The sequence below is a fragment of the Astatotilapia calliptera genome, chromosome 20 (genome assembly GCF_900246225.1).
Source record: "Astatotilapia calliptera chromosome 20, fAstCal1.2, whole genome shotgun sequence".
NCBI classification, from domain to species: Eukaryota; Metazoa; Chordata; class Actinopteri; order Cichliformes; family Cichlidae; genus Astatotilapia; species Astatotilapia calliptera.
The window spans coordinates 17,532,224-17,557,518 of record NC_039321.1 but is presented as its reverse complement, the minus strand read 5'-3'; the positions used below and the strand labels follow the sequence as shown (position 1 = coordinate 17,557,518).

At 41.6% G+C, this 25,295-nt stretch overlaps 3 protein-coding genes across 3 annotated transcripts; all 3 read right to left on the bottom strand.

Annotated features, from left to right (window-relative positions):
* Positions 1-1,472: 1,472 nt before the first annotated feature.
* On the bottom strand, positions 1,473-13,176 carry LOC113013535 (transmembrane protein 106C). The gene is made up of 7 exons (XM_026154531.1): positions 12,478-13,176; positions 10,771-10,834; positions 10,480-10,639; positions 7,560-7,700; positions 6,153-6,202; positions 5,996-6,049; positions 1,473-3,283 (listed from the first exon to the last, which is right to left on the bottom strand). The coding sequence occupies exons 1-7, from the start codon at positions 12,689-12,691 to the stop codon at positions 3,118-3,120; spliced, it is 849 nt and encodes a 282-aa protein (XP_026010316.1). The 5' UTR covers positions 12,692-13,176; the 3' UTR covers positions 1,473-3,117.
* Positions 13,177-13,293: 117 nt separating this feature from the next.
* LOC113013534 (PTB domain-containing engulfment adapter protein 1) lies at positions 13,294-16,042 on the bottom strand. Its single transcript, XM_026154529.1, has 7 exons — positions 15,927-16,042; positions 15,751-15,826; positions 15,457-15,528; positions 14,384-14,482; positions 14,141-14,278; positions 13,897-14,001; positions 13,294-13,760 (listed from the first exon to the last, which is right to left on the bottom strand). The coding sequence occupies exons 2-7, from the start codon at positions 15,793-15,795 to the stop codon at positions 13,695-13,697; spliced, it is 525 nt and encodes a 174-aa protein (XP_026010314.1). The 5' UTR covers positions 15,796-15,826; positions 15,927-16,042; the 3' UTR covers positions 13,294-13,694.
* Positions 16,043-16,878: 836 nt separating this feature from the next.
* sars1 (seryl-tRNA synthetase 1) lies at positions 16,879-24,271 on the bottom strand. Its single transcript, XM_026154600.1, has 11 exons — positions 24,062-24,271; positions 23,033-23,103; positions 22,832-22,912; positions 22,572-22,730; positions 21,481-21,624; positions 21,200-21,355; positions 20,654-20,875; positions 20,355-20,484; positions 18,791-18,948; positions 18,464-18,593; positions 16,879-17,758 (listed from the first exon to the last, which is right to left on the bottom strand). Exons 1-11 carry the CDS (start codon positions 24,195-24,197, stop codon positions 17,592-17,594), a joined length of 1,554 nt encoding a protein of 517 aa, XP_026010385.1. The 5' UTR covers positions 24,198-24,271; the 3' UTR covers positions 16,879-17,591.
* Positions 24,272-25,295: the final 1,024 nt, after the last annotated feature.

Sequence of the window (25,295 nt, the reverse complement as noted above, 5' to 3'; positions counted from 1 at the left end):
AAAGGTTATTACGCTCTTTTTATATGGAAGAAGATGAAGAATAGAATTAAACTGAAGTGATGTGGTACCCGAACTCTCCTTGTGTCACTCGTTATTTCAGTCATGACTGCTGTACTCAAGATTATTCCCATGAGCAGATGTAATATGATATTGGCCCAACATTTCCAGGATTTCAGGGGCCCAATCACGTTGGACACCCAGTGTTGATCTGTGGGACCAACAGGCAGCGCTTAGATCTGGGCTTCAACACTTCTGGGAAGGCTTTCCACAACATTTAGGAATTTCTGACCATTCTTCCAGAAGTCCATTTGTGAGTCAGACACTGTTGATGTGGTTTGCAGTTTCCACTCTAATTCATCCCAAAGGGATTCACTCAGGTTGAGGTCAGGACTCTGTGCAGGCCAGTCACGTTCCTCCACACCAACTCACTCATCTGTGGGTTTTTTTGGGGGTGTTTTGTGCTTACTGCACTGCACTGGTGTGCAGTCATGTTGGAACAGGCAGGGGACTCCCCAAACTGTTCCCATGTGGCATTGTCCAAAATGTCTTGGTATGCTGACCAATAAGAGTTCCTTTCACTGGAATAAGGGGCTCAAGCGCAGCTCCTAAAATACAACCCCACAACACCAGACTTTACACCCGGCACGGTGCAGTCAGACCAGTACTGTTCCCCTGGCAACCAAACCCAGACCAGTCCATCAGATTGCCAGACGGAGAAGTGTGAGTCATCTCTTCAGAGAAAACAATTCCACTGTTCTGGAGTCCAGTGGCGGAGTGCTTTACATCACTGCATCCGACGCTTTGCCTTGCTGCTTGGCCATGGAAACCCACTCCATGAAGCTATCTGTACACTATTCCTGAGCTATTCTGAAGGCCACATGAAATTTGGAGGTCTGTAGTGATTGAGTCTGCAGAAAGCAGGTGGCCCCTGCCCAGTATGTGCCTCAGCATCAGCTGACCCTGCTGTCATTTTACGTGGCCTACCACTTTGTGCCTGAGGTGCTGTTGTTCCCAGTTGCCTCCACTTTATTATAATACCACTAACAGCTGACTGTAGAATATTTAGTAGTGAGTAAATTTCATAATTGGACTTGTTGCACAGGTGGCATCCCATCACGGTACCACGCTGGAATTCACTGAGCTCCTGAGAGAGACCCATTCCTGCACAAGTGTTTGCAGAAGCAGTCTGCATGCTTGCTGCTTGATTTTATATACCTTTGCCCAAGAAAGTGACCGGAACACCTGAATTCAATGATTTGGATGGTTGAGTGAATACGTTGGGCAATGTAGCTCATACGTGGTGTACTCTGTCCACTGTAAGTGGTGGGCAAGAACAAAACAATTATTGGTATTCATTATTCATTTTATTAATTCACAAATCCCTTTAATGTCTTTTCTTTTTTTTTGATAACTTAAACCAAAAGGTTAATTGGTGCAATAAAAAAAAAAAAAAAAAACCCACAAACAAAATAGGTAAAAATGTTTCAGAAATTTACAGCATTTGTCCCTTTAAAGTAAAAATCAATCTATCAAACTGCTTCCACACTGAAGCTGGTCTAAAGGCAAAGTTACAGTCAGCCTCCAGGCAGCGTGAGAATGTGCTGAAATCCATCACACAAGGAGTTAGAAAAGCTGCGAACCAGAAGGAAATGCATGTGACGCTATTACAGTCAGTCTGGCAGAAGCAGGGTAAACGCTGAGTGCAGCTGCAAATCCTAATTGTTAAGACCAATTTTCAACAAAACACTAATTTCACACAGCAAGATTCTATTGCAAAGTTTGACCAATTAACCCATTAAAGAACACCTGTAACTCGAATCCTAACATCAGTTTTATATTAAGGCGGCTGAAGATTTTGTTGATGCCCAAATACCTGCAGCCTTTTTAAATCTACTGTGTGCACTACAGTTGAAGATGTTTGAATGAAACGCCCCTCAGACGTCTCAGAACATTACTGCAGGTCTCACAGACGGTCACTCCCTGCACAACCCTGGCTGTGATTGTAGAGGACGTGCCGTCTTCTGGTTGGGACGCTGCATATTATTCTGCACAAAGAGGTGGGAATCACAGGGAACCGTATACAGCAGGATATACTACCTTTATAATTATTAGCATTGGTACGGCCACTTTCTAAATCCTCTATAACAGTCTTCTCTGAGCCTGCCTGAGATTTATCTGCATGTGTAAAGCTTGGTGGGTTCAGCTAGAAATAATGTCTCACTGCAAATAATCAGCTCTCTCACTATCTAAAGGCATTGTTTTTCATTTTTAAATTGCACTCATGTGGTATGGTGGTGGGACTTCTTTTTGTAGCTTAACTGGATCTGTATTAAGGATTCTGTGAGTAGATTTCTACTAAGTGAATAGTAAAAGCAGTTAAATGGAAGAAAACATGTGATGTTATCCCTCTCTCCTTATAGATGTGCTCAAATGAGACTTGGCAAGCAATAACTTATCGAACCATTAAAAAATATCTACAATCCACACCAGTTTCAAGCTGCCAAAAACAAATAAACAAAAAAAACCAACAACAGTCAGTAGTGATCACAGTGTAACAGTCATTCAAGCCACACTAAGGAATTTTGATTGAATTCTAATGACATTGCAGCAGCAGCACAGAGAGGGAGCTCTGCAGCCATAATTAACACGAATAGCATCCTGGCTGAGAATGTTCCCTTAAAGAAAGAGCTTTCTGTGACCTTTGTCCTGCTTACAACACAAGGAGTGCTCGCTGCTAGTGACTCATTCAGTTCTCCACTCAGACTCGTGTTGCTCTGAAACAGCAAAACTGCTCTCTGGACTTGGACAGGAAGTCAGGCAAGAACATTTCACAAACACAGTGCTGAGCTTGACATTACAGGCCATAATTCCACATTTCACAAGTCCATCAAAGACCCTTTATCTGTTGATGGCTAGAACAACATTCCCTTGTCAGAGCCCTTGTTTTCCGAGATACAGCCAAATCCTGGATGAGCACGAGATAACAGCGGGTCAATGTCGGCTCTTTTTAGCAAGTGTAGAAAATGAGACGATATTAAGCATTTCCCTGCTGCCGAGCTGTTAGTCCATCCTGCAGTGTACACTAACACAGTCCTTGTAGTCCCAGATCTGCGCCCCTCACGGAAGTGAGTGACGGAGGGATAGGGCCGTTGTGTCACCAGAGGAGTGGATCTTGTAATTCTCCGGCTGCTGGTACGTGGTGTTGGAGCCGCAGTCGATGTAGCGATAGGCCTCCAGGCTGTTCTGGGACGTTCGCACCATGTACGAGGTTTTCACTGAGGTTCTGAAAACAGGAGAGGACAGAGATGTAAGAATCAGGCTGTTTACCATGTTGCTGTCACATCTCAACCAATTAATTGCTCACAGAAGAAAAGCACGTTGCCACAGTAATGATTTCTCACAGCTCTGTAAGTGTGATATCGAGAACCACAGGGCACGAAACTGCACCTGCACAAATGACTTCTCTCTAGACTGCAAAACAAGAATTAAAGGGTTTGGGAAAAGAAAGAAAAAGCAGTGGGTTACCCAGTTTCCCCAAAGTACCTCACCCTGACAATGTGGTTTATATGTTAACAGCATCTCTTATCTAAGGCTGTGTTTACACTACTCGTGCAGAAGCCACTGGCTACAAGACAGAACCAGTGAGAGCTGAAGACAGGAAGCTTCAAACTGACCCTTAATAACTGTTATGGGGCCATTATGCTCGCCGTTCTCGCCCTGACAAACTGCACGGCACGACAAAAGTTTGATCACATGTGCTAGCGCATGCAGACAGCAATAGGTGCTGTCCCTGATTTTAAATCCTGTAAATCTGGTTCAGCTCAGTGATTTCTTTCAAGCCCCTCTTCTATGAAACCAACTCCCATTTTTGATTCACGAGGCAGACGCCCTCTGTACTTGTAAGACTAGGCTTAAAACGTCTTGATGCATGCTCAATCATCCAGGTAAGTAAATCTCCAAAAGTTGATTCATCTGGACGTCGCACTTTCAGTGGGAGAAACGTTTGATCACTCATCCAAGTGACTTCTTCAGTCTCAGCTGACTGCAGGTTTCCCCACTCTTATAAACAGCACATTTGCATAATGACTGAAACCAGCCCACTGAAGGAACAATGGGCTGGGAGGTCAGTTCCTTAATCTTAATTATGCAAATTCTCATGACCATTGATCAATAACCACTGATCAGTGGCCATGAGTACCATTCACAGAGAGTTGGGGAATGGCTGCAATCACAGCATTGTAAGATGGTGAAAGATGTACCCTTAGGCCCCCTCCTCAATTTAGAGATGGTCTTTCCCTTTTCACGTAAATGGCCTCCTTGACTCCGCACTCAAACCAGCGTTCCTCCCTGTCCAGGATGTGCACATCCTCATCATTGAAAGAGTGTCCACTGCCCTGTAGGTGTAAATAGACTGCAGAGTCCTGGCCTGACGAGGTAGCTCTTCTGTGTTGTGCCATCTGCTTCGCCAGAGGTTGTTTGGTTTCCCCGATGTATAAATCCTGAATCCTCTAAATATATAGTTCCTGATGGATCAGGTGACCCTGAACCCTCCCTAGGCTGCTGGGGGCTTCCCATGATGCACTCTTTCTCCTTCACTCTTGATTCATTAAAACGTCCTTATTTATGTGGGCCTTTGGCACAGCTCATCAGATCATCCACTCTCTGAAACAAGCCATTTTAGCTCCTCCCCCTTTTAGACCAACTTATTCTGATTGGCTGCCCCCGCATGCTGCTTCATATGACCATATAGACCCTGTGCACGAGAAAATGCTAACTTCCTGGTTTGAGACCAGATGTAGGGGTGTACATTTCCGGTAGCTTCACTTTGCAATCAATCGCTACTGCGAGGATATACTCCAAAATCATGTCCAAAACTCAAAAACGGAAAGATCATGTTAAGTTACAAAGAGGAGAAGGTGGGAACACTCACCACTGTTGTGTCATAAAAAAATCTAATGATCGATTTTGACGTTTAAAGAGTTTAGATCGATCAGTTGTTTACATCACTCAACACAAGCAGAACTGCATTACTGCAGCAGAAGACACATCGTCCACATTCAGAAGCACATCTCTGTATAGTTATTATGATTTAAACAGGCAAAATGTTCAGCATTCAAACTACAGGTGAAGAATAGTCAAACCAGATGTTTCCCCCGTTATGTCAATATCAGCTATTCAAGTACACACCTACACAGCATGTTAACAAACCGTGAAAAAAAGGCACACAAAAAATGAATGATTGCTGGTAACGGTTTCTATACATTAGTATTTACGAAGGGTATGTTGTGACTTACCTTCAAAATTACAGTGGTCCCTCGCTATAACGCGGTTCACCTTTCACCTCGCTGTTTCGCAGATTTTTTTAGTGCAAGTTTGCATGCTTATTTTTTTTTCTTATTTTTTTTTTACGTCACATTGTGTCCTGCGTCCTGATCGCTGCAGTCGATCTCCTCCGTGACGTCTCTCCTGTACAGTACAGAATCGCTGCATCGATCGCTAGCAGTGTGACTCTGAAGTGCAGTGCTGTATGTCGACGAAACATTTTGCACCGTCAAAAAATAAAATTGGCTACTTGATTTCACCTATCGCTGGTTATTTTTAGAACATAACACCCGCGATAAACAAGGGACAGCTGAGAAATATAACAGTTGAATCCCTTTTCTCTTTTGCCCTGAGGCGCGGGGAAAAAATATAGACAAGTCGATGAACATCATTTACAGATATATTGGGTAAATGCCAAAGACATCTATAGAAATGTAAATCGCCGCTTGATTCATTCATTTGCTTAACTTGTTTTGGACTGTAAACAAGGCGCGAATAGGACACCGGAAACAAAGCTCCCCACAGGAGTTTCCGCACCGGAAGTAGCATATGCTAACGTGCACATAGTCTATTAGACATCACAGTGATTTTTCTGCTGCAAGTGTTAAGATAAAAGACAGAAGTAACAAAGTAAAATGAAGATAAAGATATCTGTCGGGGTAAGGACACTTACTGCATGAGTACGAGAATGTTGTGAACCTTGATGCTGGACATGGTGCATAACGTACTGAAAAAACAAAACACAAAGGCTCAGATTACTGAACTGGAATTCATGTGTAGGTTTGCAAAGAAGCTTAATTTCCTCTACAAGCTCAGGCGCAGACACTTACTAGACGTACGGAGCGTTACTGCCGATCTCCACGCTGACAGTGTAGTTCACCTGCAGAAGATTGACACAATACGTCACACCAACAACAGAAGTATTTCAAGAGCAGCACAGGAAGACAATTCAGGCCATTATCAGCAGTGAAACTACAGAATGAAGCAACCACAGCAACTCTTTGAGCTTTGTTTACTGCTTCAGCTGAGGTGATCTGCAGACAGAAGGTTGTTAAAACAAGAGGGGAAAACAAAACAAAAACACTGATTTCCTGTAAATGCTGGGTAGATAACAACAAACATTACTCAAAAAAAAAGAGGAAATGGTGATTTTATCTGGCGTTTACTTTTAGCTAAAGATCTGCTGCTTCATTGAGCCACAGCGCTGTACTGAAGCAGCAGAGCTGAGTATGTGGGCTGTGTGAAAAACTGGCCAAATCTTCTCTGCCAGTGCCAAATGGCTTATTCAGTGACCAGCACATCCAGTGTGACAAATGCTGGTTGAAGCCATCCTCAGGCTGTGTGTTAGAGGAATAGTATCAGTCGTCTCTTCAGATTTTAATCATTCAGTTCTTTAGCACAAGGAGTTTGACTGCTTTGGTACAGCGCCTGGTTTACTGAGGCAGACCTGTTCTCGATCACATGTGGGGAAATGATACAAGAAAAATTCTGGGCTACTAACAAGTGTACTGTGAGAAGCACTTCAGCGTGAGGTGGATATGTGCAGCTGCGGCCGCTCCACTCGAGCTGACACACAACAACATACAGTGAACAGGCCCAGGCCACGATGCCATGAAGACAGCCAAGGGTGGAGTTAGAAATGTTCTTATTGATCTCACTGTAAATCAAAGGCCAAAAAACAGTCCTAATTATCAAACTGCTTGTGTGATTGAATGCTTAAATAAGCTGCCATCCAGCATCCTGTTGTAGCTGTACACAACCACAGAAGTGTGATGAATGAATCATGCTGCGGCTGCTGTGCTCTGATCTGCTGTCGATATTCAGTGTGCCACTTGTTTGTAAGCCTGACACAAGCGTGCAGGGGCGTTTGTATGTATCCCCCTCTAACTTAGTTAACTTCACCTTACCTGCTATGAAGTTAGAGTGAGCGGTCCTGACAACCACTGATTATTAGTTCTGTCATGTTTATGGTTACTATTTTCAGCTGTGGGGAGATTAGCACAGCTGTTGGCACCAGCTGCCACACACCCACACAAAAAACCAACAACACTAATAGGGGAGCTTGCAAATTGCTTAAAAATAGCCATAAGAGTGATATGGCTTATATGGAAAGGAACACTGACAGCAGTAGTGATAATGTATCGGCATCGATGGAGCGGAAACATTAAAATTGTGTAAAACAGCAAAGGAGACAAGCATCTTGATTGATTGTACTTTGAGTGGCTGAAATCCTGTACCTGACACGCGCTGAGTGGCAGCACTGTGGTGACGTTGTGGAGCAGCTCAGTCCCGATCACCGACTTCATGTAGAGGACCTGGGAGCTGATGCTCTGCACATGCACCGAGAAGAAGTTGGGGTTGCTGAAGTTGAGCGTGCTCTGAGTAAAATAAAGAACAAAAGACACACAGAGGAATAAAAAGACAGCACCTACAACACAGCCTGTTTTTGACACTTCTAGTTAAGTTTCATCAAAAGACACTCAGATGGCAGAAGCTATTATTATTATCAACATCCATTTACTACACAAGCAGAAAGTGGCAAAAGCAGCAACATCAACATGTTTTCTAAACTAAATCCTAAAAAATGTCAACGCTGTTGCCACGTTTTGAGGTTTCATAAAGGAAGCGTGGCCTGCAGAGTGCTTCAGTGCACTAAAGTGCAGATCTGAACTAGACTAGTGAAGCAGCTCTTACACAGTGCACAGCTTAAATGAAACCTGACGATTGTTTCACATCCTCAGATGGTTTAGAACCACTATCGTGATGAGGGAGACAACATTTTGTCATTCACACGCTCAACTTTTACATGAAGATAGTCACATAGCAAAGTACGACTCTGAATTAACCTCAACCATTCATTCTAAGATCTCGTATGTATTCAAGAGCGCAGGATTTGCTCTTCTGTCAAAAACAAGGAAAGCAAATGTGTATACTGATCAGGTATAATATTATGACCACTCTCAGGTGGAGTGAATAGCACTGATTATCTCTTCATCGTGGCACCTGTTAGTGGGTGTGATATATTAGGGAGCAAGTGAACATTTTGTCCTCAAAGTTGATGAGTTAGAAGCAGGAAAAATGACAAGTGTAAGGATTTGAGCGAGTTTAACAGGGATCAAGCTGTGATCGCTAGATGACCCGGTCAGAGCATCCCCAAAACAAAAGCAGCTCTTGTGAGCTGTTCTGAGTCTGCAGCGGTCAGTATCTATCAAAAGTGGTTCAAGGGAGGAAACAATAGAGAACCAGGAATCATGGGCACAGATCCATGGCTGGTCTTTGTGGTCTGACCCAACAGATGAGCTACTGTAGCTTAAATTTCCCCAAAAAAACAAAAAAAAACATAAGTTACTGGTTGTTCTGAAAGAAAAGTTGTGAAAATATAAGGTTCATCACAGTTTGTTGTGAATGAGGCTGAACAGCTGCAGAGCAGTCAGGTTGCCCATAACCACCAGCAAAAGCACAACAATGCATATGCAAATATAAGAACTGGACCATGGAGCAATGGAAGAAGGAGGCTGGTCTGATGAATCACACTAACGGTTGGTACTGCGTTTCTATCGCTTAAACTCGGTAACACCTGCTACAAGGATGCATTATGGGAAGAAGACAAGCCAGGAGAGGCAGCCATGGGCCATGTTCTGCTGGGAATCCTTTGGTCCTGAATCCATGTGGATGTTACTTTGACACATACCAACTACCTAATCATTGTTGCACATCATGTGCTTCCTCTCATGGAAACCATGTTCCCTGATGGCTTTGGCCTCTTTCAGCAGGATAATGCACCACAAGACTCATTCCAGGAGCACAGCGATGAACCTGGGGTGTTGACTGGGCCTCCAAATTCCCCAGATCTCATTCCAATAGAGCACCTGTGGGATGTGCTGGATAAACAAGGAGGCCCCACCTTACAGCTTACAGGACTTAGAGGGTCTGATGCTAACATCTTGGTGTCAGATACCACAGCACACCTTCAGGGGTCAAATGGAGTTCATGGCTCAAGTGCTCAGGGCTGTTTTGGCAGCACAAGGGAGCATACACATTTAGTAGATGAAATCAAACCCTTCTTGTCAAAGTCATTTTTGCACACTAAATATTTATTTGGTTTTATAAAGTGGAGCTCCTCCAGGTCAAAAAAAGAATGGAATCTTTTCCCTTCTTTACAAAACAACACGAGAAAGCACTAAAATGTGTTTAGCTGTCATCTGTGACGTTTGATGTTTTTTGTTACAGTTTTGGGTTTTTTGGGGAGGTTTTTTTTTTTTAATCTTGTTTGTGTGTCTATATTTACAAAAGATAAATGTCCAGATGTTTTTGGACACTTATTCAAGCTTTGCCTCTGTACAGCACCACAGTGAATCTGAAAGGCTCCGATCAACATGCAATCAAAGTACCAAGTGCTTGTTAGACAATTCCTCTATTTCCACAGACTCTAAAGCAACCAGGCAGGGTAACATAATACATTTCACCACTTCATTGTGTTTTGTTTGCTTTTTAAAAGAACATCTGTCATCTTCCTGATACAGTCTGTTTTCTATCAGCATCATCATTTCCTGCCACACCTCCTTGGACTTCAGACTGCGAGATATCAGGCTCTGAACAGCAAACAAATGCTAATTCAACACTCGGATTCATCTCCTGACCACTGTTTACATTAACTTGTTGTGGAATAATAAGAAAGCAGGGCTCTTCTAGCCATGAAACTGCCAGACTCATTTGTCTGGTTAATGCTGAGCAAGTGAAAACAGACAAAAAATGACTCCTAAGGTGTTAATGTGATGTTTTAGTTGTAGCAGCTGAATTCAAGCCAAGACTCAACACTTGAATCACGCTATTAGCATTTCAAATTCACTGTGGTCGTTGTGTTGCTTAACTGGCTGTACTTTCCCAAAGTTGAACTGAAATAATGAAACTGTCTAAGTATTTACCCACTGACCACATGTGATAAAGAAGAGCGTTACAGAAGCTGAAGATTGTTGCTAGCTTGCAAACCCGTCCTTCCACTCATTAGTCACTTCAGACACATTTGTATGGAAACACATTGGTGCTGATCCCACAGAGGAGTTCTTAGTGAAGTGAGACCTGAGCCTGCAGAGGCTGAGAGTTATGCTTTGTCATGCTGTTTGTGTAGATTATTAGAAGCTGTGATATGAAACCTACCGTCATGTTCATCAGGACCTTTGTGTTGTTGCGGTCGAACGTCACCGTCACCGAGCGGATCCCTCCGTCCACCACAACCACTGGACGTGGGAAAAGGAAGAAGGCAACAAGCGAAGAGGCCAGCAGGCAGAGCACAACTGACAGGACCACGTAGAGCTTCCTACGACACAGAGAGGGAAGGTTCTCTCCAGACAATGCACTCACCTCCTACATCACCTCAGACAGAGTGAGAGACCCACACGTCCAGAGGGAACAGACACAGGAACACATCAGTGTGCTGCAGTTACTCACGTTCTTTGGGGTTGCAGTCTTTGGTCATTGTACGGGATCAGTGCAACCAGTTCATTCACTTGTTCTGCAGAGCAAGAAGAAAAATGATGTTTAGCATTTCCCATTAAAACTGTTTTTTTGGAAACACGACAAAGACGGAGAAATTAAACACAGGACATCAGCTAAAAGTGCTACCCCTCCGCCTCCCAGGTAACACACCTGTGGTATCAAGTTCAAGATCCTGTGTCACCTTGTTTACATACAGAAAACTTACTCTGACCCTAATGTTGAGGTCACTGAGATTCAAACTCATCTGACATCTTAGTAGAAACACAAATGGTATTTGAAGCTCATTTGTGCGTTATTGCATTCACAAACTTGTCCATACATCCTGCCTGCCCGCCCACTTGGCAGGGTGATGACAATACCCCGTCAGCCTTTTACAGCTAAGCAAACGAACCCCCAACTTAAAATAATAGCTTCTGTTTAACAGATTCACTGGTGCAGCTCTTCATGAATCTAATCATTACTCTAACACATTTTCTTAGGTGAGACACAAAATTGTATAAAACATACAGCATAGTACCAAGTTATTTTATGTTGAGCACAGGGAACCATGCATAGCTATATGTCATTACTTACATTAATCTGCTCTGGGAGTACTATGGACAAAAAAGTACCAGATGTATGAGGTACATCTCATAGACCATCATCCTCAGACATTAGCCAAGCAAACAATGGGACTCCTGCCTCTGTGATGGACAAGGTGATTATGCTTCTGAAGATATTCCAGATTTGGAATTTAGAAGTCAGGAATGTGTGATTACAACAACTCATGCGGTTGTTTCTGTACATGCAGCTCTTTCACTTTCACCTTCTAGAGCAGTTTTTCCATACGGGAGGATCAGGGATGGTGAGAGAAAACAAAAACTCAATAAATGGCACTTAAATGCCGACATCACCCCCTGGCCTCTCTGATGTCTGACAGGCTCATAATTGTACAGCTGTGCCCCTTCATATCTGTACGAATGTACATTTTCAGCATCTTCTAAACTAGTGTTTGCGCCCACGTTTCTTATTGCTGGTGTCACATGGCCTCATGTGAGGTCAAAGTTCTGCGTTATGCACGGTGGGTCATAAACTCCATTAAAAACATTACTTTAAGTGTCTTCTTAGTGGATAAGTGCAGACCAGTTTTCTGGACAATCTAGTAATTTCTTGATTTTTCCATTTGTTCACAGAGCTTCAAAACCTTGCAAAACAAACTCAATGTGTCTCGTTCAGAATTACCAGCACAACTTTAGCTAAATGTCAGTATGAGCCAACACTGACCATGCTGGCTGATATCTGCATCTTTTATGTCTAATATATTTTCTTATATTAGTAACTAGACTGTAGTCAACAGGATTTATGAAGGGGTTAAAAGTAAAATAAAGAAATTAGTTGTTTTCTCTATATGGCTCTGCTTTACTGTACCTACATTATACACAATCCAGTCCTTCTTGGTCAAACTTTAGGACATTTAAACGTCACAGATTAGAGACCAACAAGCCTTTTACGACACTTAAAATGTTGACAGTGTTTTTTTCCGTGCCAAACACTTGAAAACACCTTTTAGGAATTCTGCGCCTCATCTCTGGCGTTAAATGAGCAGAAACTGTCCTCATATCAACACAGACTGACTGTCCGACACTAACGCTTACTGATTTATCAACTCTTTCTACTCACCTGAAGGTATGCGTCCAGTGCCTTGGCAGGTCGGACAAGTTACGCTGTCTCTGCCGGTGAACTCCACGTACGGGAACTGGGCTATGTCCTCCCGCCGGACTAGTCCATCCAAAGAGTCGTTATCGGAGTCTCTGCGTTCAGTGTACCGCGTTACCCTCTGCTCCTCCGGGAGGAGAGACTGGCTGCTGCTGCTACGAGACCACCGCGTCCCCATGGCGGGTGTTTGTGGGTGGTAAAGACAGCAGAGCCAGAGTCTCCCGTTCGGAGGTGGATAATAAGGAGCCCCCCCAGAAAAGTGAAGACTCGGTGATTTACAGATAATTGTGTTCGGTAAACGAAAACACACCAAATGTCGCTGAACGCGCAAAGTTTACGCCGTGCCTCAGAGTGACGTCTCTCGGCTAGCTAATCTGCTAACGCACAATTTCTCGGTTAGCACCTGTGGTGAGTTATGGGAGACGTCCGTAAGCATGACTGAGTAAACTTTAAATACCCTTTAGACAAAACTAGCTGTCGTTAGCATAAAGTCACATCTTCCAACAAAACAGCCTCGGACTCCCGCCGCTCCCTGTTACTTTCTCAATAAAGTTTACATATTGTTGCCTTCACGTAACCTAAGTGTCCGATCCAATACACAGCAAATGCATAACAAATGCTACTGCTACCAATGGTAACGAAACGAATTTTCAATTCAGTTATGTCGTGTTTTACAAGTCAAGCATTATGACATTTAGCCATAAATTATTTTTGGAAAATTGAACTTAATCTATTATTGACACACAGCACAGTTTGAAACATCTACACTACAAATGGCCGTTTAAATGAAACACATTTTTATTTCTTACAAGACAGCTCTTTAAAATTACAGACTTCATCAAACATCTCAGTGTTCTGAGTGATGTTAAAGCATTTGTTTGTTTGTTTTTTATTTTTAACTGTAAGTGAAACAATTAAGTGCAATATTTATTATGTTTTTAAAACACTTGAACGCATCCAGAGACTTGCCAACATAGTGAGAATGACAACTCGCTGCTGCCATCTAGTAGAAAGGATTTGGGTAAAGCAGCTAAAATGGATTCTACGCTGAATAAGAAAAAAAAAGAAAAGAAAATTACAGACATATTTATTTCAGCATCATGTAAAATTTAATAGGAAGCAGTCTCTCACGCTCGTTGTGTACTTATATGTACCCACAACAGCAACATTGTATGCAATCATCAGTCATCAGTTTCTCCTGCAAGCCTCCTCTTCAGCTTATCATTCTCTCTTTGCAGCATTTTATTCTGAAAAAGAAGTATTAAAAAGACTGAGAGACTCATTTAAAGCTTTCGTGAATATTGGAAATATTTAATTTCATAAGCTCTGTAAGTTCTTTAACAGAAATAGAAAAAAAAACAGCCATTACAACTCAGGACTGACCTTATGTTGGAGCGCCTCCACTTTTATGTCTCGTCCTACTCTGTGTGTCTCCTCCTTATTTGAAACCCGAAAGGCGTCCCCAATAACTGAGACCAGCACGTGAGACTAAAAAGTAATTCAGAAAAAATCACATCTGGGACACTAGAAGCCAGAATATGTCATTCAGCTGTGGATTTGTAGTCTTCTGCTCTACCAACATCAAACTTCAAAGTTGGTCTTTAGTTTCAGCCTTGGGAATACTCACAAACTTTGCGCTCTGAAACAGATAACAGTGGTACGTGTCCGCTGCAGGGTGCTTGGCCACAAACCCAAAAACTTTGGGTGAAGAAGGATGGACAGCACAGAAGGAAATAGTAGAGAGGTTGCACGAGTACAATAGGAACTGAGGGAAGGGAAGATGATGAGAATTAACATTTTAAAACATCATGAAAGCTGAATACATCATGAGAATGAGCAGTTTTGTAATTAGGACACTTTTGTCACACACCTTGGTTTTGTTTTCCAAAATGTCTATCCCACTCAGAGACAGGAACAGATGGACTTTGCTCTTCTTTGCAGCTTTCTCAGAGGAGAATTCATCTGAAGTCTAGGAATGACAAAAACACACAAAATTGTTTCATTTAAACAGTATAAATAATCCTGCAGATGCACACAAAGTTGGCCTTTCCCTACTAGAATACAAGACTATTTTAAAGGGGTACATTATAGACAATAATGAGAGTCTGCAGCCATGTTAGCAGCCCTGTAGGAGCTGAAGCGGTGGCTCTAATAGCTCAAGCATAATTAAACCAATATATGCATGTCTGCAAGCTAGCACTTACCAGCTGCCCAATTAGGTGGAGCAGAGGTGGGTGGTATTTACATATTTGGTCATGAGTCAATGCACTGGATACATTGACGCTGCTCTATTATTATGAGCAGTAAAAGGGTTTATGAGACTTGATATGAGTATAAAGAGACAGGACATAACAAAATAGGGATACAAAACAACCACAAACACAGAGAACAAATCATAAAAGTGAGCAAAACAAGTACAAAGAGGAACAAGACAACCACTCACACAAAATAATCACAGAGACGCAAAGCAACAAAGAGGCACGGGGCACTACAAATAAATACACAGCAACCATAAAAAGGCTAAAATGGGACATCAAAGGGGTACAAACCAACCACACACGGAAGAATAACCACAAAGAGATGCAAAATGACTACAGAGTGCCACAAAACAAATACAAAGTGCTGAAAAACAACTACAAACAATGAAAACGTACAACAAAGCACTAAACAACTTAAAAGCGACAACAATAGCCACAAAGACACAAAACAACTACAAAGTTGTGAAAAATGATCTCAAAGTTGTGTAAAACATCCACAGAGCAGTGTAAATGATTTCAATAACAGTTTCTCATATGTGGCGTGGCAGAGGTGTTGGGCGCTCTTTTCAACACTTCATGTTGTCAGTGTGGAGCCGATGGTCGCTGACTACATGAATGCATGATCTATGACACCAGCACGACTAAAAATAACATTGTAAATGTATTAAATATGTCGGTGGCTCACCTTGAGGTTCTGAGCGGCTTCTTCCAGGATCTGTATTCCATCGGGGCGGACCACCTCTACTCGACCGAGAAACTACAGTTTACAGAAACAAGTGTTGTTTTTGTTTTTAATAATAGTAATAATAAGAACTTTACTTAGCATTTTACTTTACACAGTATGTTTTTTTATATATATATTTGGTTGCTACCTATCAAGTATACAAATAAAGTTGAATAAAAAATAAGTAATCTCAGAGCTGAGAATATTTTTCAACACTCTGCAACAAAACTGTGGCTGTTAAAGATCAGCATTTACCTTTACTGGAAAGGAGATCTCAACGTCGTCTTCCACGTCATTCATCTCAACACTCGTACCAAACTAAAGCCTGGATCTGTCAAAGACAGACATAAATTAGGTTTAAATAAATATATATTATACAAATGATCTAATCAACTATATAAAGAAAAGAAGTGCTGGAGATTTCTTCTTACCTTTTGTAAATATACCGCAAACGGAGTGAATTGGCTTCCAACTGCAGGGAGTGTAAAGTCTGTCAGAGTTAATGAATAACTGATTTGTCTTCCTTATTGCTTATTGCACATCTATCTGATAACCAGCCAGCCAGACATCTAAGCAAGATGTTTTATTGTGTTTAAAAGCTCTTTCGTGACACGAAGATCAGGACAAAAATAATTAAATATAAATATAAATACATACATATGTGTGGACTGTTCTAAAGTAGAGGTAGACTAACTCTTCTCTTTGCTTAGCTAAGCTTTTTCTTTAAGATATTTTATTTTTGGGATGTAATTGAATAGTTGCTGTAGAAACAGACAGTAAACGAGTAAACACAGGTAACAAAGGTGCCGCTGGTTGAGAGTGAAACTGGGGATGTGGCATGTGGTAGTACACACCCTAACACCTCTGCAGTATTAGAAAATCCAGACCGGTGACAAGTCAAAGGAAAACCCTGAACCTTTTGACACTGAGAGCATCTTTAACATATCTATTTACAGCCATAATATTATAGAATACTGAAGTTTGTGTTAGAAAAAGCTCAGAATTTGTTTTCATATGGTTACTGGTGATCTCATATTGACACCTTAACTAGAGATTTGATTTAGCCTTCTTTACTGCGGTCACAGCTCATTACACCACATTCAGATGCTTTGATAACTTTAATGCAGTCAGGCTTGAAGTCATTAGGGGCACGGCTGCTTGGACACACATATATACAGGCAAACAACTGCTACCATCTAATTTGCCTTCCTAAACCAGATCTCTCCACTTTGTGAACTGGGTGCCTATTAAAGCATTTTGAATGTAATTGGTTAATAAACAGCCTGGCTTGCTGTGTGGTTAGTCACATTACCATCACCACTGATCTAGTCTGCTTTGTGCATATACTTAAAAACAAACAAACAAACAAACAAACACAAGAACTTCCAGTTCAACTGTATTTATTGTTTACAGTGCGTGCCACTTCATCAATGCGCAATTATATATATATTTGTCTTAGCAAGTACATACAGGAAACATCAACGTCTCGAGGTGGAGAAGAGCATCGTGTTAAACAGTGGATGAAAATGATGATTGTGGTCAGACAACGCAAAGAGAAGCCTAAACCAGACAGTTAAAATACCCAACCATTCACTTCTCACAGTCAACAAACGGTGAGTTCAGACAGTTTTTGAACACATTATCAACAATGCCCAACATCCTGCAAACATACTTTTTATAACATATTCCCAAAAGACTGCTTGTATCAAATCAATGACAGAAATAGACAGAAAAGAAGCCTGACTCTCAGCACAGCTGCCGACACGCTCCATGAGGTGTCGGCAGCTGTGCTTTAGGCTTCGTGTTCGTGATGTCATACAGTGATAGAGGGGTGAAGTGACCTGGGGATGGCTGACTAAAGGATCCCTTTTTGTGGCAAGCTTTATGTGAATGATGAGATGACATAACACCACCCACTCAGACGGACACAGATGGAACAGAGCCGAGCGTTCACATTACCGTTAAGTGCCAATTTCAGGTTTAGTTTGTGAGACGTGACAAACTAATCCCTGATCATTACAATTCAAGCAACAGTCTGTTCTATTAGTGTGCATCTGTGAGGCTGGTGAGGCGACACTGCTGCTGTGTGCCGGGGTCTACGAATCGTTCACGGACATGTTCTCTATGGCATCGGGCAGGTTCTGGTCTCCGCTGCCTCCTCCCTGCTTCTTCTTGTTCCCTCCTTCCTGCTGTTTCTTTGATTTCTTGGACATTTCCTGATCAATGGGAGCTGGCTTGACAAACTTGATGATCTCTGTCAAACCTGAAGATGGGAAAAACAACAAAAACAAACATTTAATATATCCAATATTTTACATTTCTTGTCTTAAAAACATATTTTCCCTTGTTTTTCCAACCATCTGGTAGAATGCACCAGAGGGTGACAGCTACACTCCTGCAAGCTGTTTGCTGACAGTCACTGAACAAGAATGTTAATGGCGCACAGACTACATATAAAGTAAATAATATAAATAATAATAATAAATAATAAATATATAAAGCATGGATGCAGCTTCTGGGTATGAGAAGTGAAGTCTGTGGTCACGTTTCTTAAACTTTAATTTTTTTTTTAAATGGCCAGCAGGGGGAAGCCTTGAGCCTTTAAACTAACCATCTCTAATATAAACAATCACTGTCATGACACTGTGTCAAATATGATATGTAGAGATGTTAGGAGTCATCTTAGTTTAACTTGGGACAGAGGCAGGGTAGCAGTCAGTCCCTGTGATCAGCTTCAAGTGTTGGATACACATACGATTGACGGATATGGATGTTAACATGTACCTCTCAGCTGGACAGCACTTCCAAAAATGTCAATTTTTTTTCCTCTAAGAAAGCTGCAAAGCATTTGAAATTTGTTCCAAATGCTAAGTATTATATGGAGACAAACGCAGTTGAGATGATAGTGTACATTAACATCAAAAGTCTCTAGGTGCAGTAAACAGGTAAGAAAGCCAGCACAGCTTACCAGGAGGCATGAACTCCCTGAGCTTCTCTGGAACAATGATTCCTTCTTCAGTTTGGTAGTTCTCTAGGATGGCACACATTACACGTGTGGTGGCGCACATGGTTGCATTCAACATGTGCACAAACTCCGCCTACAAAACACACAGACAACGAGAGATATGAATTTAGAGTGTGGCTACAGAAAAGTGAAACGCATGTGCAGGGGGAAGCAAGTTAAGATTTTTCTGCTTCCCAGTAATTCGCTTTATCTTTGATCCCTTACGAAATAGCAGACAAGACACACAAACTGCATTAGTTCTTGTACGCTGTGTTGGAACTGAGCACTCACCTTGTCCATCATTTTTTTGGTCTGTCCGTAGCGGATGCGCAGCCGCCTGGCCTGGTAGTCTGTGCAGTTTGAGCAGGAGACCAGCTCTCTGAAGGCCCCTGAGCCGGGGAACCAGGCCTCCAGATCCAGCTTCTTACTGGCTGCATGGTTCAGGGCACCTACAGTACACATGAAGGAGAAAGCAGTTAGTTTATGTCAGGGGTGCCCAATCCCGGTCCTCGAGAGCTACCGTCCTGCAGCTTTTAGATGCATCCTTGTTCCCACACACCCGAATCAAATGAATGGCTTGTTATCAGGCCTTTGCCAAACACGATGGCATGCTGAAGAGGTAATCAAACCATTTGATTCAGCTGTGTTGGAGTAGGGATGCATCTAAAAGCTGCAGGATAGTAGCTCTCGAGGACTGGGATTGGGCAGCCCTGGTTTATGTCATGGTTGAGTTATAAAGAAATCATCTAAAACTCTTTCTGCTTGTTTGAAGCACAGTTAGGTGAATGCCTAGCAGGTAGTGCTGGATATTACGTTTATCTAATTTATCTACAGAAGGAATTCAGTTTGTAATGTTTCAGTTCCATCAGATAAACCACAAAGAAATTCATGAAGCATTTTCATACTGTCTTCATTTTTCCACATACAAATGCAGGTGACCCAGACGCAGCCTGGTTGTGTCATCTTCAACTGTCTGCTGTGCATGTTTAACTCAACTCTGTTCATGCTGCTTCAAACAATTCACCCCTAGTGGATGTTATACAGAGTTATACTGGACTGATAGTTCAGATAGTGTAAAAATCTAATTATTGACTAAATGAAGAACACATTTATCCTGTTTGTAATGCGTTCTAGATTTTGTAGGCCTACATGTGCAAAACAATCATTCATTTTTCAATGTCTGTCCACTGTGCTGAAAGTAATTACTGAAGTGGATAGTTCAAGTCATGAATGACTGTCCAACTGAGGGATGGTATTTATGTACAAACATGCATGATGATTGGTTTGGTGAAGGTCAGTCCATGTGTCTTTCTTTTCTTCTTCATGCACAATTTAAAAAAAACAAAACAAACTGTCTGTTTGTATTGGATTTCTTTTAGTTTCCAACACAAACAGACTTGATGCTGTACCTTCAAGAATGGGCCACATTCACGTCTGATATTTATTCCGTCTCACTTTAGGGTGAGACTGAATGTGTGTGGATATAAGAAATCGGTAATATGTAGTACACAGGATGGCCCAACAGTTGTGTTTCTTCCTTCCTACCAAAACACTTGGATATGTAATATTTATAATATATTTAAAGTTGTCACTTTCAATTGTGGTATGGTTAGCTGTAGTCTCATGGTATAATATTACTGTATTGCAATACAGTGATTCTGAGATATTCACAATGTGAGACCATCTACAAAATATAAGATCTGAGTAAATGATGGAGAAGAAAAAATATCCCTAAAAAATAAAAAGACCTGAATTAAATATTTATTCCTTGTATTGTGTTGTCTGTGTGTGTGTGTCCAGCAACTAAAAATGCTCAGTGTGGTATGAGGAGTGAGAGTGCATGTATTTGACCTACCAGAGACAATGTTGACGATACGATAAGGAATTCCTAGTGACTGGTAGAACTCTTCTGCTGTTCCTATCATCTCATCGAACATCTCCCATGATTTGCCGTCATGCGGTGAGGCATAGACAAACTGCTCAATCTACAAGCAGACGTAGAAGAAACAATGTTTAAAATTAAAAGCAAAAAGTACTTTTGTTATTAATGTTTTTGAAACTATATTAGTGTTAATCTGACATATTGTTTTTGAATAAAAATAAATTAAAAAATGTAATTATACAAAAAAATATCACAATTTCAACAAAACTGACCTTCTCAAACTGGTGCACTCTGAAGATCCCACGGGTGTCTCGGCCATGGGAACCCACTTCCTGTCTGAAGCAGGTGGAGAAGCCAGCGTAGCGGATGGGCAGGTCCTCTGGTTTGAGCCATTCTTCCCTCAGGAAGGCAGCGATGGGCTGCTCTGAGGTGGCGATGAGGTATTTCTCATCTATGGAACTGTCATCTGATTTCTCACTTCCCTTTCCGATGACCTGACAGAAACACGTAGAGAGGTTGAAGAGGGAACCTAAATCCATGTATAGACATATTTGTTGGTTGCCAATCTTCTTTTCTGCCACACTCCAATTATCTTCTACTGGATTCAGAGCAGGCAGGCTGCCCAAGTCCACTCAACTCACTGTCATCATCATCAGGATACCAGTTTGACACGGTTGGGACTGTAAATCTAATAACGAGAACTATTCACACAATATCTACAAAAATGCAACTGCTGCATCTCTAATGCACAGGTTTTATATTTTTACCACTTTGGAACAAGTATACTGCATGCTCCAATTCAGAGACAGTCTCCATACCTTGTAAAGCTCTTCATCAAACTGGCTGAGCTGGGCGACTTCCTGCATGACCTCCTTCCTCATGAAGAAAGGTGTGTACAGCATGGTGTAGTTCTTGCTGTAGAGGATCCTTAAGGCAAAATTGATCAGAGCCTGCTCCAGGAACACCAGGGGACCCTGAACACAGCAGAGAGGAGATAAACAGCTGGTCAGTAAAGGAAAGGAAGAGGAAAGGGAAACCTGGTCATGCTACTATGTGTTACTTTGTTTCTCTACTTACTTTTCTTCATATGAAAACATACCTTGAGAAAATAACCTCTGCTGCCAGCTACAACTGCTCCCCTCTCGCCATCAAAACCATCGATCATGACCACCAGGTCAACATGGGAGTACTTCTTCTGGGCAGTGCAGTCACCCCAGGTACGCTCCACCTTATTGTCTGCATCCTGACAGCAAACAATAAACAATTTGATTGTATGATCAGAAAATCTTGAACTGACAAGACATTTATCATACTACCAGATTCTGTGAATTACTAATAAGGAAAACATGTGTTTTTATTTTCAGATTCACAAAAAGCTCAAAGTTTATTTGAAGGTTTTAATGAGGTGTTAAAGCTGTATTATGCTGCCAGAATTGCCTGAAAGCCACACTCTCCAAACCTCTGGAACTCTGAAAAACTATTGGAATTATATCAGTGTTTTTATGTTGTTTGTGAGGAGAGCACTGTTTATCTGGGAAGACTATAGCATATGAATAACTTTCACACGAATGGTGAGTGACCTTTCACTTTTGGGTGATGTGGACCCAGATTAAGCCAGCAAATACTCCCCACAGCACAATACATTAAATCGATTATCAGGACTTGACAGCGAGACACCCTGCTATTTGCTGGTGATCCAGTCTTGTGTCATCGAGTTTTACTTTTCACTTTATGGGTGATCAGCATTAGAAGGTGCAGCTGATAACAGGAAGGGTTAGCTAAATAAATGATTATACTTTTCTTCCCCTGCCTGCAACTTTTCAGTGTACAACACCAGCTCACTGCTGGCTTACAGGACCCCTCATGGTGGCTCTATTTCCCTTGCTATGGATGTGGTAAATGAACAAGGCAGAAAATTAGGACAGAAAAATCATCATGATATGATGGTGTTTTGATCTGTGCGTGGGCTGTGTCCATTTAATGGATGATAAATCAATAACCACATTCATTACAGACATGTGGATGTTATTTACAAAGAAAAAGCTGCTTCTAGCACTGACCATGTAAAAGACCATGTAGTACGATTGATGCCCAAACCAAAAAAAAAAAAAGTCTAGCGGTCTTCTTTTCAGACATTCAAGATCAATGTTGGGCTCTAGTATTAACCCCCCCTCAAACCAAACCACACACCTCATCATTGCTGATGGGTACAGAGGGGTGCAAAAGGTTGCCGATCTCTCTCAGGTACTCGAAACGTTCCGCCTCCAGCTTTACTCTCTCACTGTCCATCTTCTCTATCGCTTCATCCACCAACAAACGCACCTTTTTAATCTGGGTTACTGTCAGGGCCTGGCACAGGACAAAAAAAATGCAAACAAGCTTGTTAGATCTGTTTGCCATCTTACAAACAGTTATGCTGTGTAGACAGAAAAGAGTGCAGTCAGTCATACCGACAGAACTTCAGCCGTAAGAGACTCCAGGTTCTGCGCTTCTTCAGGAACAGCCTCATCCTCTCCAACTGGTTCCTTCTTCTGCATGAGCAACAAAGCAGAGGGTTAAAGACAGACAATGCTAAACCTTGTTTATTTCTGAAGGGACTGGAAAACAAATACAATGCTCAACAGTCCCCATTTAGTGTTATGTTGAAATACCTTCATTTTTTCCCCGATGCTTTTGCTGCAAAGGTTCTTTGCTTTGTTCAGGTTGTCTGCAGTGAAGCGGCCTGTCAGGGGGTAAAATCAGTGACTCAGTGCATTATGAGATTGTGTGTGTGCCACAGCAGCTGGTCTAATAACCTGGTGACATGATTTACAGTAACTAAGTATTAAACAGCCCAAAATAATAATATAAACATAACACTATCTTGGCAACTTTCATACCTGTAATAATGTACAGAAGAAATTATTAAAACTGGATCATGTTGACTATCTCAGTAGTCACACTACAGGGCGACGTTGACTTGACATGTTGCTGGCTGGGATTGCATCAGATTGACTACCCGGCATCGTTTAGCTAACCCGGCGTTAGCCAGCGTTTCCCATTAAGCTAAGTCAACGGAATAATGGGAACAGGAGGTTAACTAGTGACTCGTCTTGTGAAAATTTGGTCTTAAATAACTAGGTACTTATTAAATAACAACCACAATGGCTTTTCTAGATTTGCTGAATTATGCTAGCTGCGCTAAGATTAGCGTGCTATTCACATCTGGTTATACTAAATAAAATGACAGACAAACTTCAATGAATTGCTTAAGAAACAGTGTACAACATCTATCCACTAATCAATACGGCGCAAATATAACACACCAACCAGCACGTTTACCATTTAAATTACTGACTTTCATAAGTGAGATCAGACCACTGCAGTGCAGTGAGCTTTTAGCTTGCGCAGCAACACAGTGAAGCTAACAACCAAAAGTATTCCCTAAATTTATTCTGAAGATTTTATATTTAGTATTACAATGAGCCGAATAAACAGGTGGACCCTGAATAAGTCAAAAACCTTGTTCGGTCCCATTTCGGATCAAACAGTTAACCACAATTAAACTGTAACAGTTTAAAAAAGACATTTTGTTAAATGGAGTCTGGCGTGAACTCTTCTCCATTATAAGATTCATTGACGGCTACGCTAACATTAGCATCGTTAGCCACCGCGTTGACGTTAGCTGCAGAGTGACTTACATTTTCTCCACTCTGTGTCTGCGGCCACCAGCTTGTCAACCAGGGTAACATCTTTAAACCTCTTTCTTTGAGTCTCACGGACGACTTCGGGGTCGCCGCCTTTGTCGGTTCGAAACAGGTCCAAGTCGAGCACCATCTTTCCACGCTGGCTGTCAGAGAAGAAACCGATAGAGCTCTTGCCGACGTCGCCTCCCACCGAGTTGCCAGATTCTGTTGTTCACGTAAAAAAAAAAAAAAAAAAAACCCTAACCACGTAATCCTAGTTGTACGGAGTCCCCGACGTCCATTGAGTTCTTTTGTTACTCCAATGCAAACAAGTATTTTAACTTGAATGAGATCAATATTTTGTTCATGATAAATACAATAGACCCAAATGCTCATGTTAACTAGGGTGTATTGTCAGTTTTTAAATACATTTAATTTATGAAATTAATTGTTAAAAAACATTTATACAGAAATTATCTCTGCTGGCTAATATGTTATTCAACAATGAAGTGCCACAAACTGCATTTCCTCTTATGTCTACTTGAGGCTACCTTGTGTGAGATTTCAAGTGCTGTGGGGGGCTGCCTGGTTAGTCTGCTTATCCCTGGAGGTGTTGAACAATATCAAAATGCATGCTCCACCAGTAGATCACAAAGCAAAACCAGATCAGGGAATTTCTAATTCATCGCCTGACGATCTGCCTCCCATCACAGCTGTTCCCTGCACCAAGCAGAATGAAGTTTCTCAAATACTCTTCAAAAACAGACCTTCAAAACACAGTTTAAATGTCTGGCAGAGCAGAAGGTGAAGACCTTGTCGATGGAAGCAGATCCTGATGCATTGTTAAAATGCTTTGAAAAACCAGGGTATTCTAGAATTCGAGGACAAACTCGGGGAGCATTTAACTCAATGCATAATCGTGATAAATGACTGTGATCTCAAATTTGATCAAAATAATTGGGCCCTGATCATTAAGTTTTTCTGGTAGAACCATTCAAAAAAGCTCTGTAAAACTGCTGTGGTGCAGCTCTACATAAGAGTCACTCTTGCATTTGCAAATGCAGAAGAAGTGAGTGACCAAAAAAAAAAACTAACTAAGTAACTAATTAGCCAATTGAGATTGGCACACAGAAAAATAGCATAAATAAGAAAACATCAGCTTCTTCTTCCTCATGGGGAATAAACATCTCAGTTGGGACACCATAAAAACAGTATGTGTAAAACATGGGAACAGGGGCTTTCACAACTG

Excerpts from the sequence above, each read along its gene's own strand:
- LOC113013535 (XM_026154531.1), bottom strand. The coding sequence starts at position 12,691 with ATGGGGACGCGGTGGTCTCGTAGCAGCAGCAGCCAGTCTCTCCTCCCG. Across the intron at positions 10,835-12,477 it reads CACTGGACGCATACCTTCAG|AACAAGTGAATGAACTGGTT; the intron begins GTGAGTAGAAAG and ends CTTGCTCTGCAG. Across the intron at positions 6,050-6,152 it reads AGTAACGCTCCGTACGTCTA|TACGTTATGCACCATGTCCA; the intron begins GTAAGTGTCTGC and ends TTGTTTTTTCAG.
- LOC113013534 (XM_026154529.1), bottom strand. The coding sequence starts at position 15,795 with ATGAATGACGTGGAAGACGACGTTGAGATCTCCTTTCCAGTAAAG. Across the intron at positions 15,529-15,750 it reads AGATCTCCTTTCCAGTAAAG|TTTCTCGGTCGAGTAGAGGT; the intron begins GTAAATGCTGAT and ends TGTAAACTGTAG. Across the intron at positions 14,279-14,383 it reads TTTTGGAAAACAAAACCAAG|TTCCTATTGTACTCGTGCAA; the intron begins GTGTGTGACAAA and ends CCCTTCCCTCAG.
- sars1 (XM_026154600.1), bottom strand. The coding sequence starts at position 24,197 with ATGGTGCTCGACTTGGACCTGTTTCGAACCGACAAAGGCGGCGACCCC. Across the intron at positions 21,625-22,571 it reads TACCCATCAGCAATGATGAG|GATGCAGACAATAAGGTGGA; the intron begins GTGTGTGGTTTG and ends GTTTGCTGTCAG. Across the intron at positions 17,759-18,463 it reads CAGGGAGTTCATGCCTCCTG|GTTTGACAGAGATCATCAAG; the intron begins GTAAGCTGTGCT and ends TCCCATCTTCAG.